Source organism: Trichomonas vaginalis, chromosome IV (genome assembly GCF_026262505.1).
Source record: "Trichomonas vaginalis G3 chromosome IV, whole genome shotgun sequence".
Lineage (NCBI taxonomy): Eukaryota > Parabasalia > Trichomonadida > Trichomonadidae > Trichomonas > Trichomonas vaginalis.
In genome coordinates this window covers 4136453-4153640 of record NC_067206.1, presented here as the reverse complement: position 1 = coordinate 4153640, position 17188 = coordinate 4136453, and the positions used below count along the sequence as shown (strand labels likewise).

Below are 17188 nucleotides of genomic sequence, written 5' to 3'. Positions count from 1 at the left end.
TTTCTCATTTTCTCATTTTCTCATTCTGTTTTGGTTTCAGCAACTTTTCAAGTTGTTGTCTTGTCAGTAACTTTAATTTTAACTTTGGATCAAATATTGGGTTTCCATCTTTATCTCTTCCAATAACACCATATGGTAGAATCTTCATTTATACTAAAATAAAAATTTAAATTATGCTGTTTGCTCTTTTGGAGCTCCTAAAGTTTGTTTCACAAACATTGAGCGTTCATTGAACTCTATACCATGCGAATACAGTCATAAATGGTGGCATGTAATCTTTACTTTGTCCCGTTGTTTGTGTATATCCTGAAACGTGATGTGTATGGTTTCCTTCTCCCTGAGTGTCACTCCAGTAACAATTTATGGCAAATTTAACATCATCTTTAACATCATATCCTTTACCTTTTGTCATTCCTGACCAATCCCAATATCTATGCTTATGCCAACCTGCTTGAGATGTGCTTAAATCTATGTAGTGACTGTGTGCAGGTAAATTTTCACCCGTAATTGTTTTACTTCCCCCTGTTTCCTTTGAAGAGTTTGCACAATACAAAAACCTGTCGACTATTTGTTCCCATGCACCAACACCAAACATTGCTTGAGGACCTCTCACATCCATAGATGTATAAATAGAACCTACTGGGTTCATTAAATCAAACATATGAGATATTATAGGATTGTCTCTTTTGAACTTAAAATATAGTGTAACTATTTCAGGTTTCTTCTGGTTTGTGTCAGAATATTTTTTATAATATAATCTTATGTTTTCAGGGTATGTAAAATCTTGACTATAATATTTATTTTTGTCATCTTCATAATAGTATACTATTCTCGTTTTTTCTATTGCATTATATCTTTTATATCTATAATAATCTAAATATAATGTTTGCTTTTTTGGGTCTACATGTGCGTCAACACCATAGTCATAATAATACGGTGCTGGAGCTACGTTAGACAATGTCATATCCGTCATTTCATAAACTCTTAAATATTTCTTTTGTTCGTCTCCATATAAGTTTAAGTAGCAGTTGTTGTCTAATGGAACTTTAACTTGTGTGCCATTATTCTTTATATAGCCTACATACATTTCATTGTTATTTTTCGGAATGAGTTTATACCGTATACCATTTCTTAAGGACTGTACAAACTCCCATCTAAAATATTTGTTTTCTTCATTGACAGAAAAGTCGCCAACAATAGTTTCAATATTTTTTGTTCCAACTAAACTTTGGTATATTTCATTAACATATTCCTTATCTGCTTTCTTTGCTAACTCATCGTTAACATATTCCTTATCTGCTTTCTTTGCTAACTCATCGTTAACATATTCCTTATCTGCTTTCTTTGCTAACTCATCGTTAACAAATGATATATCTGCTTTAAGGTCTAAACATTCTGAAACCCATCCTGTATCAGCTTTAGTTTTAAGAATCTTCGATGTCCGTTCATGATACCTTTCAACCCTTTCTATAATTTCATTATCTTTTTCATTAACATATTCCTTATCTGCTTTCTTTGCTAACTCATCGTTAACAAATGATATATCTGCTTTAAGGTCTAAACATTCTGAAAACCCATCCTGTATCAGCTTTAGTTTTAAGAATCTTCGATGTCCGTTCATGATACCTTTCAACCCTTTCTATAATTTCATTATCTTTTTCATTAACATATTCCTTATCTGCTTTCTTTGCTAACTCATCGTTAACATATTCCTTATCTGCTTTCTTTGCTAACTCATCGTTAACATATTCCTTATCTGCTTTCTTTGCTAACTCATCGTTAACATATTCCTTATCTGCTTTCTTTGCTAACTCATCGTTAACATATTCCTTATCTGCTTTCTTTGCTAACTCATCGTTAACATATTCCTTATCTGCTTTCTTTGCTAACTCATCGTTAACATATTCCTTATCTGCTTTCTTTGCTAACTCATCATTAACATATTCCTTATCTGCTTTCTTCATTATGTCATTTAGGAAACCTTTTATGAATTCCTCATTTAAATTAAATCTTCCAATCTTCAAAACTTTAGGAAATGCATTTAATGCGTAATATCTTTGTTCTTCTGGTGGAATTGATGTTATATCATCCGTTATTCCTTTAATTTTTGAATTCATAAATAAAATTTCTTTTATATTTGATATCACTGCACCACCTTTGCAAACGAATTCGAAATGGTCATTTTTCAATACTATCTCCAAATCTCCATATTTCAACATTTGCGTTTGTTCTGCCGTCTTTGAATTATATGCATATATGGCGTATGTAATGGTCTGTGGTTGCTGTTGTTTAATCATTTATTACGATTTAAAAATAAATATTTAATCTGTTATCTCATCAGCTATTTTTCTATTTGAAATTGCCATAATATTTCATTCATAAATTCTAAATCACAATCAAATAGGTCAGTTATTCTAAATTTAATATTTGATAAATCTTTTGAATGAAGAATAAATGAATTCCCGGATAATTGAAACGGATATGATAAAGAAAATATGTTTAAGTTGATGGATAAAATGTTTTGTATTGATGGGTAAGAGTTAGGGTCTAATGTTTGATGTGAAAATCTCATTGGGGTATTAACTTTATACATTTGATTAAAATGAAATTAGAACCAGTGTCAGAATACAAAACATCCCCAACATCTTTTTCAAAATTTAATATCCCCAAACAATGAACGAAGACGAGGAGTACAAAATTTAATTTTCAGCGGAAATTTAATAAGGTTATTTATTTCATCAAGTTCAAAAAAGTTTAATCAGGTTTTGATTTAAAATTTTCTTCATACCATACGATAAATGATTCATTTAAATAACTTAAAATCATGTTAATATCCCATTTCGTTATCACATTATTTATATACATATCATACGTTTTTAGGTCTACGACCCGCCGCTATGCGGCTCATGGTCATCTTTAATAAATGATATATAATCTGAAGGGTCTAAAAGAATGGCGATTAAATTTACCACTCACAGAAACGAGAGTAACATTATAAATTCCGCTAACTGTTAAATTTAATTCACAGTTATTATTCGAAATAATATTGATAATTGACATTTTTTTATTACGATTAAAAATATGGTAAAGCGTTATTTTCCAGTGATAAATAAAACTAGAATAAGATTACCTCAAGAATTCATAAATTCAACGAATTAAGAAATTCATTCATGTTATAAATTTTAGTGTTTTCAGAAAATATGAGTCGATGTCATATTCATCATCAGGTTATATTTCACTTCATTCAAATTTAGTTCAATCAAACCCATATAATGACCATTTCATAAGATTTTCAGATGGTATTAAAAATGTAATTGATAGATTAAAATATGAACAGATTGACAATATCGAATTTTTGGAATTTTGGTTTAAATATCCTGATGGAAAAAAGATTGAAGTTAAGATAAAGCTGATACTATAACAAAAACAATTACAATGACCGATCCAGATAGTGGGGAACAAAAAGAAATAAAACAAACGATAGAAACTGGTGAAAGGTCAATTATTATCGATTATGATTCAAAGGATTATTATTCGATAATGTTAATGCTTGAATATTAAATAGCCTTAACAAAGAATTTTTCAAGTGATATTTTATATTCATCAACTATTTTATTATAAATATCATTATATGTTAAATGAAGTTCAGTTGTTGTTCCGTTCTTTGATATCTTAATTGTGCTAATATCCTTTATAGGATTTATTTTTGCAACTGTTCCGCAGCATGAAACCTCATCATCTATGAAAAATTGAATCTTCACGTCTGAATCTTGAACATCACAAAGAATGGCGATAATGTGAATTAATGATTCATAAGGTAAAATAATTAAACCGGATTGGTCAATTAAATTTATTATTGAATCATAATTATCAGTTATGATATCACGGTAAATTTTCATTAATTCAGAATTAATGTCTATTTTATATGGCGCATTGCGACTGTAATCGTAGATTCCTGGGTTCTCGATGTTTGATGAAAGAGGTGGGGGGTATGTTGGATAAGTGGGAATTTCAACAGGTTCTTTACCAGGTTCAGATAAAATGATTGGGTCTCCATTCTCATGGTTTTCTTCATTCTCCTCATTCTTCGGTAAGTCACGAGTTAATAAATTTGGTTGAGTTGCTGACCTTGTTAATTCAGGACTAACATTAACTTTAACATTTTGAATAATTCGTGATTTATCATCATTTACGTTATAACCAACCGTAATCTCTGCTTTTGCGTTAGTGTTCTTTTGACTAGTGAAACGTCTTCTCATTTATATTCGAATAAAAAAATATATTTAAACTTTTATTTTGCTGGAACTTTTGAATCTATTATTTCCTGTATTTGTTCATGAAGTTGATTTTTAGCATTTTCATCGAAATTAATAGACCGAATATATTCATTAATTGCATTCTTATAATCATCTGATTTCTCAAATTTTCTTTTATCTGATTCCTTAACTAAATCATAAGTTAAACCTCGTTGCTGATATAATGGTTTCTTAATTAAATCTTTGAATGCTTGAGATAAAGCACCTGATGCAATTCTTGCTACTATAATTGGTTGGAATTGCTGTTTAAGTTCATCTTTAACATTTGCGAAAACTGGATCGAATAAAGCAACTTTAAAGAATTTCTTAGCTGGAATTTCAGGTCTTAAATTTGCATATTGACCATCAAACTGGTTAGAATATCGTGGTAATCCATCCGGTCCCTCTTCAATAGCATTTAATTCTTCATTGAAGTAAGAATATGGATTATGACGGTATGAATTAATTGGACCATTTTCACCTTCTCCAATGTATTGTTTAACAGCTTTTCCATTTTCATCAAATTGCATAGGATAATGTTCATTATATGCTTTACGTTTAGGATAATCCGTCATTGTTAATTTATACCCATTTATGACTTTAATATTTCCTTGACCATCAGTAACGAAAACTTCATTTATTCCATCAGGTTTTCCATTTGGACCCGTAATGTCTGCTTCGTGTGCTTCCCAATTTGGTCCGTGACGTTTGGCATATGCTTGAGCTTCTGGTAATGTTAAAACGTTTCTCATTTGTTTAACATCCTTTTGAAGACCGGCAACAATGTGGACTAATTCTTTCATTCCGTCTGGAACTTTCATAGTTCTATTATATGCACCCTTTTTGTTTGTTCCTTGTTTTAATGGAACCTGTAGAAGATTTGCAATTTCTGTCATGTTTAATTATAAATAAAAAATAAAAATTAATTATAAAAAGTTATTCGAATTTAATGGAACCTTTATTTAAATCAACTATTATTTTTCCATGTTCTCCTAATTGTTGATATTGTGTGTAAAGTTCATTAATGCTCATTGGTAAATTCACTTGATAAAGCATAACGTTCAACTGTTGACGACTAAAACCACTGAAAATGAAAAGGGTGGACAGGTTTGATTTAATGTTTGTGCTTAATGCTTTAAAGTATTGAACAGCCATGAAGAATGAACACTGAATGTGTCGACATTGAGTTAATAATTGATTAAAATATGATTTCTCATTAGTTATTAGTTTTGATTTCACCGCATCATCTAGAAAAATGAGTGAATGCAAAAATTCTCTATCAAAATTTGAAATAGAAAGTGTTTCAAATAATTCATCCCGTTGTTTATCAATAATTTTATCCTCTAATCCTTGCTTCTTGATTGTATTATATAATTCTTTATACATTACAAAGTTTTTTAAATAATCTTCTGCTTCTTCTTGTGATAAATAAATAATTGGAATTTTGATTAAATGCTTTAAAGATTCAAATGTATCATCTGAAGGTGAACCTGAACGGTTGATATAAATTAACACATGTGAATAGGGTGAAGTGTTAGCAATAATGATAATTTGTTTTAATATCGTTAATGTTTTACCTTTATTTTGTTTACCAATTGCTGCAGTGATTGAATTTAAGTAACATTCAGAATATGGAATTTTCATTAATTTTTCCTTAGATAGAGCATTTCTATTATCACTCAATGCTTCATTAATCATATCATCTACGTATGTATTATATACTCCTGCTAATTCTTCATAAGGGGTGGATGAATTTAAATCCATTTAATCAAAAATAAATTTATAATTTTAAACATTTCTATTCATCAATATTTCATCATATGAACTTCTATACTGCGGTGGTGTACCTGTTGGATGATATTTCAAACCTTCATCCGGTGTCCATGTCCAATATGTAGTCCTAGTAAACCAAACCTGAGGAGGATTTGTCACTTTTGAACAGTAAGTGTCATTTTCACCCTGAATGATTGGATAAGCTTTCACTTGTACTGTAACTTGTGAGTTGAAAGTTTCTAATCCATCAAAGAATATACCCGCTCCATCACGTTGAACTGGAATAGTGCATAAGAATGAAGTTTGGTCTTTCCATGTTCTAGCTAATGGCGTGCCATCATCATCATTCAGTGGTCTAGTTAATGAGTCCTCGTATTCTTCTGTGCATTCATTCACTCCATCTAAATCAGAAGCTTGAAGCATACGTGTAAAGAATATGTCACCCACTGTGGTCATCGCTTGATCGGGGAAGTTTCTGGAATCTATAGTGACCTGAAGACCTCGAAGCATTGGATTTTCTAAAACCGTTCTTTGCATTGCATTCTTCGGAAATGTTAACACAACATCTGTAACATTATGAAGAGCGTATGAGAAATCTGAGCTAATACCTTCAGGAGTGATGCAACCTCCATTTAGTGAACGAACGTCAATATGTTGAGCTGGAATCATGAATGGATCTTCCTTACTAAATAAACGTGGTATTGCTTTAACTGATTCTTCAATTAAACCGTATCCTGGTGTAATGCATTTATCCTCTAAAACTTCCATCTTTGTGCATGAAATAATAACGTCTTCAACTGTTGCGTCAGCAGATGTAGCGGCTAAGCTTGTAATTAATTTGGCAGGAAGTCCGATTTGTTGGAATTTGCGATCATATTTATAAACATGATTCATAATCTTTTCATAATTTTCATCAGTTATCTTTTCATAAACGTAATTTTGTAAATCAGCAACTCTTAACGGGTCAACCTGACAAAATACTAAAGTATCCCTGAAAACATAATATTTAAGAATGATTTCACCAAATGATTTAGGATAATCATCGAACGCCTGAAATGCTAACAAATCATTTACCGGAATAATCATATCAAAAGTGACATCAACTTCTTCATTTGCTTTCTTGAAAACTTCTGAAGGGTCAATATATTTACCACATACTGAGTTATCATATTTTTGAACATTATTATATAACGAATGAACAAACTTTTTAACTTTCCTTTCTGATTTTGGTTTATATGTTGCAAATGCGAAAGATTCACGGGCGCAATCCATCTGAAGATAACCAGCATCACCTCTTTCGGTTTCTACTTCTAATTGTTTAAAGCTTTGATTTGATGATTTGTAACCAACGAATAAACGCATGCATTTAAAAGCGGCATCACATGTGAAAGCTTTATTTGAAACTAGAGTTGCTTTAACTTTGCGTTTAATATATGTGTCACCTAATTGGTTCACATCATGAGCCGGATTTGTAATTCTTAAATGAGTTTGTTTATCATCAAAATATGGAGCATCAGAGTCATAGCATGAACTTTCAAGTTCTCTATAATATCTTCTTCCGTCATTCTTTGCGAATATTTCATTTATCTTTTCGAATGAATGAAACACATTTCCATTAATCGGTTTAGTGTTTGGCACTAAATAGTTAGTCGTCATTTATTATTAAATAAAAAATCAAAATTAAAAGATGAAAATGAATTTTTAATTTTAATGAAATAATCAACTATGGCTGCAGGATTCTTTAAGAAACTGTGGGATAAAGTAAAAAGAGGAGCGCATAAAGTTTGGGAAATTAAGAAAGGAGCAAATTGGATATTTAAGAATAAAGAAGCAATTAGTGACGTTGCTGAACAAATAGCACCTAATGTTCCGGTAAGAAGTATTAAATAAAGGAGATAAGGTTTATCGACTACAACCGATACTAAGATAAAAATAATATTTATTTATTTTTCCACTATCTACCCCTATTTTATTAAGTATTCCTTCAGCAATTCCACCAACTGCGTTACCTGCTTGTGCTCCCATCGCCGGATTACCTGCTTTAGCACCTAATACTCCTCCTATGATAGTTCCTGCCGTTTTCGCTACTGGTGCCAAAAAGTTTGCAACGGGTTTAATAATCTTTTGATGAACCCAACTTGCAGCTTTCTTAATTCCTTCCCATAATTTTTTAAAGAATCCTGCCGCCATCTCTGATTTAATATTAATTAAAAAATATATTTCATCACTTATATTCTAATTTTTTATTTAATGATAAATGAAACCGATTTTAAAAATAAATGAAACAGAGGAGGAAGAAATAAATGAAAGTGAAAATGTTCAACAAAAAATAAACGTTGTTAAACCAATTACTGAAATAAAAATTTTTTCATCTGTTGATGAATTTAATGACTATTATGCTAATAATAAAAAATTATTTGAAGAATTGACAACATGTAAATTGAATAAAATGTTTAAAGTTGAGGACAGAGTCCAAGACCCGGAGGGTCATGGATTCAAAATTTCAAAAATAAAAGGTGTTGTTAGTTTAAAATCTATTCCTCAATCAAGAATCACCTCATTAATGAAAATTGATGATTTAACAAAAAGAATAGAAATTATTGAAGAGAATAAATCAAATATTGATTTCATAAATCATGACTCGTTGAGCCCGGGTCCTTAAAGCTCAAGGCACAAAGTGCCCAGGACTTAAAGTCCATCACTGAGTTCAAGGTTATATTCATCAAATATTTCATTATTAAATGCAACTTCTGCTAGTTTATTTATTTTTTCAATACGATCATTTGAAAGTCTATCGTTTAATTTTTTCTGAAGTTTTTCATTTTCTAGTTCTGAAACTTTATTTGGATGATATTTAAACCCGTTAAATTCTTTTTCCTCAGTTTTGATCATTAATTTACAAAGAACTTTTGTGGTTGGAATTCGTTTAAACCATTTATCATTAATATTTGTTATAAATTCAATATCTGGAATTAATTCCCAAATTTTTGCATTTTCAATTAATTTATTATCAAATGCAAAAGCAATAGGTTTAATATTAAACTTACCTTTATAATATATACTTTCTACATAATCATCGAAATAAACATCTACTTGTTTAACATTTTCAAGAATTGGTGAAAGAACATCCATTAATTGATTGACGGTTACGAATCTTGATCCACTCATTTTCTTACGAATTAAAAAAATAAATTATTCAAAAAATGTAAGACATGAATTTTTAAAGTTTATTTTTTCATTCATGAATGATAATTATATCTAATTTCTTTTACTCTCTCGTATATACTAGATTTAAAGAATTCAGAACTTTTACCATAATCTCCTAAATGTTTTCTTATCCCTAACGTGTGCCAGTTATTATATGAAACTGTAATAAACTTTATCTTTATCTTTGCATCTTTCATCACTTCCAATATATTTATATCTCAGTTTTGATTTAGCATTTTCATATTCATTAACGTTTAATAATTCACAGTCTTCCTTTTTAAATAAATGTTTTATGTATTCAGGATTTAATACTCTACGTTTATATGCTCCTAACTTAGTTCTAAAGGTTTTTCTACAAAATTTAGGAATTCCATCCTCTTTAATGTCATCAATGATTTCCATTTCATTATTTTCAATTTCTTCTTCTCGTTTATGAGGTCTTTGATTATGACTCCATTGATTCCATGAAATTAAATATTCTTTATCATTATATTTATACCTCATTAGCTTATTTTGGCTTTCATATTCATTTAATAATTCACAATCTTCATTTTTAAATTGAAGTTTAACCCATTCAGGATTTAAACAATGTTTAATTAATCGCGGAATATCTGACATCATCTATATATAGTTTCTTTTATAAAAGATAAAAAATAAATTATTTTAAAATTAATGTTAATTTTTTAATGATTTATAAATAAATATATTTTAATGCATCGTCTATATATAGATGTAACAAAAAAAGTCACACAACCCGCACTCATCTACTACTCTTTACATATCGGATGTATTATCTAAGAATTATATTATAAAATAATAATTTTGTGTTTTATAAGTTTATTTGTATAAATTGATTCAAAAAAAATGGAAAGACAAGAAGTGGATCTGCCAAATGAAAATCAGTTTTTGAACTTTGTATAAGGAATTGTTGGCTATGATGTACTGATCATGAATCAGTACATCATAGCCAACAATTCCTTCGCAAACAGCGGGAAACTTTGTCTGAATAGTTTAACATTCAGACAAAGTTTCCCGCTGTCAGAGAGGGAATGGAAGGGTAAGAGGTATATATTCATAATGTATACCTCTTACCCTTTCATTCCCTCGAGAAAGTTCAAAAACTTGGGTGCAATCAGTTCTGATTGCACCCAAGTTTTTGAACTTTGTATAAGGAATTGTTGGCTATGATGCACTGATCATGAATCAGTACATCATAGCCAACAATTCCTTCGCAAACAGCGGGAAACTTTGTCTGAATAGTTTAACATTCAGACAAAGTTTCCCGCTGTCAGAGAGGGAATGGAAGGGTAAGAGGTATATATTCATAATGTATACCTCTTACCCTTTCATTCCCTCGAGAAAGTTCAAAAACTTGGGTGCAATCAGTTCTGATTGCACCCAAGTTTTTGAACTTTGTATAAGGAATTGTTGGCTATGATGCACTGATCATGAATCAGTACATCATAGCCAACAATTCCTTCGCAAACAGCGGGAAACTTTGTCTGAATAGTTTAACATTCAGACAAAGTTTCCCGCTGTCAGAGAGGGAATGGAAGGGTAAGAGGTATATATTCATAATGTATACCTCTTACCCTTTCATTCCCTCGAGAAAGTTCAAAAACTTGGGTGCAATCAGTTCTGATTGCACCCAAGTTTTTGAACTTTGTATAAGGAATTGTTGGCTATGATGCACTGATCATGAATCAGTACATCATAGCCAATTCCTTCGCAAACAGCGGGAAACTTTGTCTGAATAGTTTAACATTCAGACAAAGTTTCCCGCTGTCAGAGAGGGAATGGAAGGGTAAGAGGTATATATTCATAATGTATACCTTTACCCTTTCATTCCCTCGAGAAAGTTCAAAAACTTGGGTGCAATCAGAACTGATTGCACCCAAGTTTTTGAACTTTGTACAAGGAATTGTTGGCTATGATGCACTGATCATGAATCAGTACATCATAGGCAACAATTCCTTCCCAAACAACCCGAAATTTGTCTGATTCCACACTAATTTTATTAATTTATCTAAACTTTTATCCTCGTCTACAATTTAATCATCAATAATTATCTCTTGTTCTATTTCACTATTATATATATATATTTATATGATTTGATTTAAAAAAATAAATAAATTAATAAATCATTTACTCAAATATATCAAAAGTTTTATTTTTATATATAAAGATAACTACTTTTAAAAAAATAGTTATGTCATCTATTCAAATATATCAGTTCTGATTGCACCCAAGTTTTTGAACTTTCTCGAGGGAATGAAAGGGTAAGAGGTATACATTATGAATATATACCTCTTACCCTTCCATTCCCTCTCTGACAGCGGGAAACTTTGTCTGAATGTTAAACTATTCAGACAAGTTTCCCGCTGTTTGCGAAGGAATTGTTGGCTATGATGTACTGATTCATGATCAGTGCATCATAGCCAACAATTCCTTATACAAATTCAAAAACTTGGGTGCAATCAGAACTGATTGCACCCAAGTTTTTGAACTTTCTCGAGGGAATGAAAGGTAAGAGATATCCATTTCCTTTCACCTTCGTTCTCAATAATTAACTTATAAATTTTTTAAAGCAAAAAAAGTCTGATTTTTTTTGACAAGTAAATATATGGGAATTTATCCGACCAAATAAGTGTCACTTTTTCGGTTCACCTCACTTTCCGTAACTCGTCTTACAACAGATTCCATCAAAGGTTGCAGAATAGATGAGAACCACTTCGACTTAGAAAAGTATAGTACATTCTATTGCAAACAAGATGTAAGAATTTTAAGGGAAGGTTTTGTTAAGTTCCGCAATGACATATTGAAAGAATTTGATTTAAACGTTTATGACTACGTTAGTATTTGTTCAATTGCTAACAAATTGTTTGAGAACAGAGTGTACTTCCCGAATGGAAATTTAAATGATCTCTCAAATAAACCAAGAGAATAGAGAGATGGATGGTTTTGTTGTGGGAAGAGGAAGAAATTTGGGTGGTTGCTGGTTTGATGCGTAGTGGGGATGTTTGTTGTTGGGGCGTGAAGACACTTTGGGTGGTTGCCTCTGGTTTTGATGGTGTGGGGATGGTTTGTTGTGGGGACGAGTGAAGAAATTTGGGTGGTTGCAATCTGGTTTTTGATGGTGTGGGGATGGTTTGTTGTGGGGATGGTGCGAAGAATTTGGGTGGTTTGGGAGGTGGTTTTGATGGTGTGGGGATGGTTTGTTGTGGGGAGAGTGAAGAAATTTGGGTGGTTGCATCTGGTTTTGATGGTGTGGGGATCGGTTTGTTGTGGGGAGGTGAAGAAATTTGGGTGGTTGCATCTGGTTTTGATGGTGTGGGGATGGTTTGTTGTGGGGAGAGTGAAGAAATTTGGGTGGTTGCCATCTGGTTTTGATGGTGTGGGGATGGTTTGTTGTGGGGAGAGTGAACGAAATTATTTGGGTGGTTGCATCTGGTTTTGACTGGTGGTGGGGATGGTTTGTTGTGGGGAGAGTGAAGAAATTTGGGTGGTTGCATTCTGGTTTTGATGGTGTGGGGATGGTTTTGTTGTGGGGAGAGTGAAGAAATTTGGGTGGGTTGCATCTGGTTTTGATGGTGTGGGGATGGTTGTTGTGGGGAGAGTGAAAAATTGGGTGGTTGCATCTGGTTTTGATGGTGTGGGGATGGTTTGTTGTGGGGAGAGTGAAGACATTTGGGTGGTTGCTCTGGTTTTGATGGTGTGGGGATGGTTTGTTGTGGGGAGAGTGAAGAAATTTGGGTGGCTTGCTCTGGTTTTGATGGTGTGGGGATGGTTTGTTTGTGGGGAGAGTGAAGAAATTTGGTGGTTGCATCTGGTTTTTGATGGTGTGGGATGGTTTGTTGTGGGGAAGAGTCGAAGAAAATTTGGGTGGTTGCATGCTGGTTTTGATGGTGTGGGGATGGTTTGTTGTGGAGGGAGAGTGAACGAATTTGGGTGGCTTTCATTGGTTTTGATGGTGTGGGGATGGTTTGTTGTGGGGAGAGTGAAGAAATTTGGGTGGTGCATCTGGTTTTGATGGTGTGGGGAGGTTTGGTTGTGGGAGAGTGAAGAAATTTGGGTGGTTGCTCTGGTTTTGATGGTGTGGGGATGGTTGTTGTGGCGGAGAGTGAAGACAATTTGGGTGGTTGCATCTGGTTTTGATGGTGTGGGGATGGTTTGTTGTGGGGAGAGTGAAGAAATTTGGGTGGTTGCATCTGGTTTTGATGGTGTGGGGATGGTTTGTTTGTGGGAGAGTGAAGAAATTTGGGTGGTTGCATCTGGTTTTGAATGGTGTGGGGATGGTTTTGTTGGTGGGGAGAGTGACAGAAATTTTGGGTGGTTGTCCTGGTTTTGATGGTGTGGGGATGGTTTGTTGTGGGGAGAGTGAAGAATTTGGGTGGTTGCATTCTGGTTTTGATGGTGTGGGGAATGGTTTGTTGTGGGGAGAGTGAAGAAATTTGGGTGGTTGCTCTGGTTTTGATGGTGTGGGGAGGTTTGTTGTGGGGAAGTGAAGAATTTGGGTGGTTGCACTCTGGTTTTGATGGTGTGGGATGGTTTGTTGTGTGGGAGAGTGAAAATTTGGGTGTTGCTCTGGTTTTTGATGGTGTGGGGATGGTTTGTTGTGGGGAGAGTGAAGCATTGGGTGGTTGCACTCTGGTTTTGATGGTGTGGGACTGGTTTGTTGTGGGGGAGATGACAGAATCTTGGGTGGTTGCTTGGTTTTGATGGTGTGGGGATGGTTTTGTTGTGGGGAGAGTGAAGAAATTTGGGTGGATTGCCATTCTGGTTTTGATGGTGTGGGGATGGTTTTTGTTGTGGGAGAGTGAAGAAATTTGGGTGGTTGCATAAATGTTTGCTGGTGTGGGGATGGTTTGTTGTGGGGAAGAGTGAAGAAATTTGGGTGGTTGCATCTGGTTTTGATCGGTGTGGGGTGGTTTGTTGTTGGGGAAAGTGAACGAAATTTGGGTGGTTGCACTGGTTTTTGATGGTGTGGGGATGGTTTGTTGTGGGAGAGTGAAGAAATTTTGGGTGGTTGCATCTGGTTTTGATGGTGTGGGGATGGTTTGTTGTGGGGACGAGTGAAGAATTTGGGTGGTTGCATCTGGTTTTGATGGTGTGGGGATGGTTTTGTTGTGGGGAGAGTGAACGAAATTTGGGTGGTTGCTCTGGTTTTGATGGTGTGGGGATGGTTTGTTGTGGGGAGAGTGAAGAAATTTGGGTGGTTGCTCTGGTTTTGCATGGTGTGGGATGGTTTGTTGGTGGGAGAGTGAGAGAAATTTGGGTGGTTGCTTGGTTTTTGATGGTGTGGGGATGGTTTGTTGTGGGGAGACGTGAAGAACTTTGGGTGGTTGCATCTGGTTTGTGGTGTGGGGATGGTTTGTTGTGCGGGAGAGTGAAGAAATTTGGGTGGTTGCATCTGGTTTTGATGGTGTGGGGATGGTTTGTTGTGGGAGAGTGAAAGAAATTTGGGTGGTTGCATCTGGTTTTTGATGGTGTGGGGATGGTTTTGTTGGTGGGGAAGAGTGAGAAATTTGGGTGGTTGCTCTGGTTTTTTGATGGTTGTGGGGATGGTTTGTTGTGGGGAGAGTGAAGAAATTTGGGTGGTTGCTCTGGTTTTGACTGGTGTGGGGGATGGTTTGTTGTGGGAGAGTGAAGAAATTTGGGTGGTTTGCATCTGGTTTTGATGGTGTGGGGATGGTTTGTTGTGGGGAGAGTGAAGAAATTTGGGTGGTTGCATTCTGGTTTTGAATGGTGTGGGGATGGTTTGTTGTGGGGAGAGTTGAAGATTCTGGGGTGGTTGCATTGGTTTGATGGTGTGGGGATGGTTTGTTGTGGGGAGAGTGAAGAAAATTTGGGTGGTTGCATCTGGTTTTGATGGTGTGGGGATGGTTTGTTGTGGGGAGAGTGAAGAAATTTGGGTGGTTTGCTCTGGTTTTGAATGGTGTGGGGATGGTTTGTTGTGGGGAGAGTGAAGAAATTTGGGTGGTTGCATTGGTTTTGATGGTGTGGGGATTGGTTTGTTGTGTGGGAGGTGAGAAATTCTGGGTGGTTGCTCTGGTTTTGATGGTGTGGGGCATGGTTTGTTGTGGGGAGAGTGAAGAAATTTGGGTGGTTGCATCTAGTTTTGATGGTGTGGGGATGGTTTGTTGTGGGAGAGTGAAGAAATTTGGGTGGTTGCATCTGGTTTGATGGTGTGGGAATGGTTTGTTGTGGGGAGAGTGAAGAAATTTGGGTGGTTGCTCTGGTTTTGATGGTGTGGGGATGGTTTGTTTGTGGGGAGAGTGAAGAAATTTGGGTGGTTGCATCTGGTTTTTTGATGGTGTTGGGGATGGTTTGTTGTGGGGAGAGTGAGAATTTGGGTGGTGCTCTGGTTTTGATGTGTGAGGGGATGGTTTGGTTGTGGGAGAGTGAAGAAATTTGGGTGGTTGCAATCTGGTTTTGATGGTGTGGGGATGGTTTTGTTGTGGGGAGAGTGAAGAAATTTGGGTGGTTGCTCTGGTTTTGATGTGTGGGGATGGTTTGTTGTGGCGGAGAGTGAAGAATTTGGGTGGTTGCTCTGGTTTTTGAATGGTGTGGGGATGGTTTTGTTGTGGGGAGAGTGACAGAAATTTGGGTGGTTGCATCTGGTTTTTGATGTGTGGGGGATGGTTTGTTGTGGGGAGAGTGAAGAATTTGGGTGGTTGCATCTGGTTTGCAATGGTGTGGGGATGTGTTTGTTGTGGGAGATGAAGAAATTCTGGGTGGTTGCATCCTGGTTTTGACTGGTGTGGGGATGGTTTTGTTGTGGGGAGAGTGAACAATTTGGGTGGTCTGCATCTGGTTTTGTGGTGTGGGGACTGGTTTGCTTGATGGGGAGAGTTGGAAGAACATTTGGGTGGTTGCTCTGGTTTTGATGGTGTGGGATGGTTTGTTGTGGGAGAGTGAGAAATTTGGGTGGTTGCGATCTGGTTTTGATGGTTTGGGGATGGTTTGTTTGGGGAGAGTCGAAGAAATTTGGGGTGGTTGCATCTGGTTTTGATGGTGTGTGGGATGGTTTGTTGTGGGGAGAGTGAACGAAATTTGGGTGGTTGCTCTGTTTTGATGGTGTGGGGATGGTTTGTTGTTGGGGAGAGTGAAGAATTTGGGTGGTTGCATCTGGTTTTGATGGATGTGGGGATGGGTTTGTTGTGGGGAGAGTGAAGAAATCTTGGGTGGTTGCTCTGGTTTTGAACTGGTGTGGGGATGGTTTGTTGTGGGGAGAGTGAAGTTTTGGGTGGTTGCATCTGTTTTATGGTGTGGGGATGGTTGTTGTGGGGAGAGTGAGAATTCTTGGGTGGTGCTCTGGTTTTGAATGGTGTGGGGGATGGGTTTTGTTGTGGGGAGAGTGAAGAAATTTGGGGTGGTTGCATCTGGTTTTGATGGTGTGGGGATGGTTTGTTGTGGGAGAGTGAAGGAAATTTGGGTGGTTGATCTGTTTTTGTGGTGTGGGGATGGGTTTGTTGGTTGGGAAGTGAAGAATTTGGGTGGTTGCTCTGGTTTTGATGGTGTGGGGATGGTTTGTTGTGGGGAGAGTGAAGAAATTTGGGTGGTTGCACTGGTTTTGATGGTGTGGGGATGGTTGTTTGTTGGGGAGAGCGTGACAGAAATTTGGGTGGTTCGCATCTGGTTTTGATGTGTGGGGGATGGTTTGTTTGTGGGGAGAGTGAAGAATTTGGGTGGTTGCCTCTGGTTTTGATGGTGTGGGGAATGGTTTGTTGTGGGGAGAGTGAGAAATTTGGGTGGTTGCTCTGGTTTTGATGGTGTGGGGATGGTTTGTTGTGGGGAGAGTGAAGAATTTGGGTGGTTGCTCTGGTTTTGATGGTGTGGGATGGTTTGTTGTGGGGAGAGGTGAAAGAAATTTGGGTGGTTGCATCTGGCTTTTTTGATGGTGTGGGGGATGG

The 17188-nt window shown here is 35.6% G+C and overlaps 3 protein-coding genes and 3 pseudogenes across 6 annotated transcripts, besides 3 other annotated features; all 6 read right to left on the bottom strand.

The window, feature by feature from the left end:
• Window positions 1-6659: part of a mobile genetic element that runs on past the window's edge.
• On the bottom strand, window positions 227-2297 carry TVAGG3_0026360 (annotated as a pseudogene). The gene has a single exon. A coding segment is annotated over exon 1 (2071 nt).
• On the bottom strand, window positions 3558-4142 carry TVAGG3_0026350 (annotated as a pseudogene). The gene has a single exon. A coding segment is annotated over exon 1 (585 nt).
• Window positions 6660-7090: 431 nt separating the features above from the next.
• On the bottom strand, window positions 7091-7724 carry TVAGG3_0026330 (annotated as a pseudogene). Its single transcript has one exon. A coding segment is annotated over exon 1 (634 nt).
• Window positions 7725-8756: 1032 nt separating this feature from the next.
• On the bottom strand, window positions 8757-9200 carry TVAGG3_0026320 (protein of unknown function, DUF4108 family; the record flags this gene model as incomplete). The annotated part of the gene is made up of 1 exon (XM_051220305.1): window positions 8757-9200. One exon carries the CDS (start codon window positions 9198-9200, stop codon window positions 8757-8759), a length of 444 nt encoding a protein of 147 aa, XP_051105291.1.
• A 976-nt stretch (window positions 9201-10176) lies between these two features.
• Window positions 10177-11276: a mobile genetic element.
• A 227-nt stretch (window positions 11277-11503) lies between these two features.
• Window positions 11504-11817: a mobile genetic element.
• Window positions 11818-12201: 384 nt separating this feature from the next.
• On the bottom strand, window positions 12202-13167 carry TVAGG3_0026290 (uncharacterized protein; the record flags this gene model as incomplete). Its single annotated transcript, XM_051220304.1, has 1 exon — window positions 12202-13167. One exon carries the CDS (start codon window positions 13165-13167, stop codon window positions 12202-12204), a length of 966 nt encoding a protein of 321 aa, XP_051105290.1.
• A 3369-nt stretch (window positions 13168-16536) lies between these two features.
• On the bottom strand, window positions 16537-17160 carry TVAGG3_0026280 (uncharacterized protein; the record flags this gene model as incomplete). The annotated part of the gene is made up of 1 exon (XM_051220303.1): window positions 16537-17160. One exon carries the CDS (start codon window positions 17158-17160, stop codon window positions 16537-16539), a length of 624 nt encoding a protein of 207 aa, XP_051105289.1.
• Window positions 17161-17188: the final 28 nt, after the last annotated feature.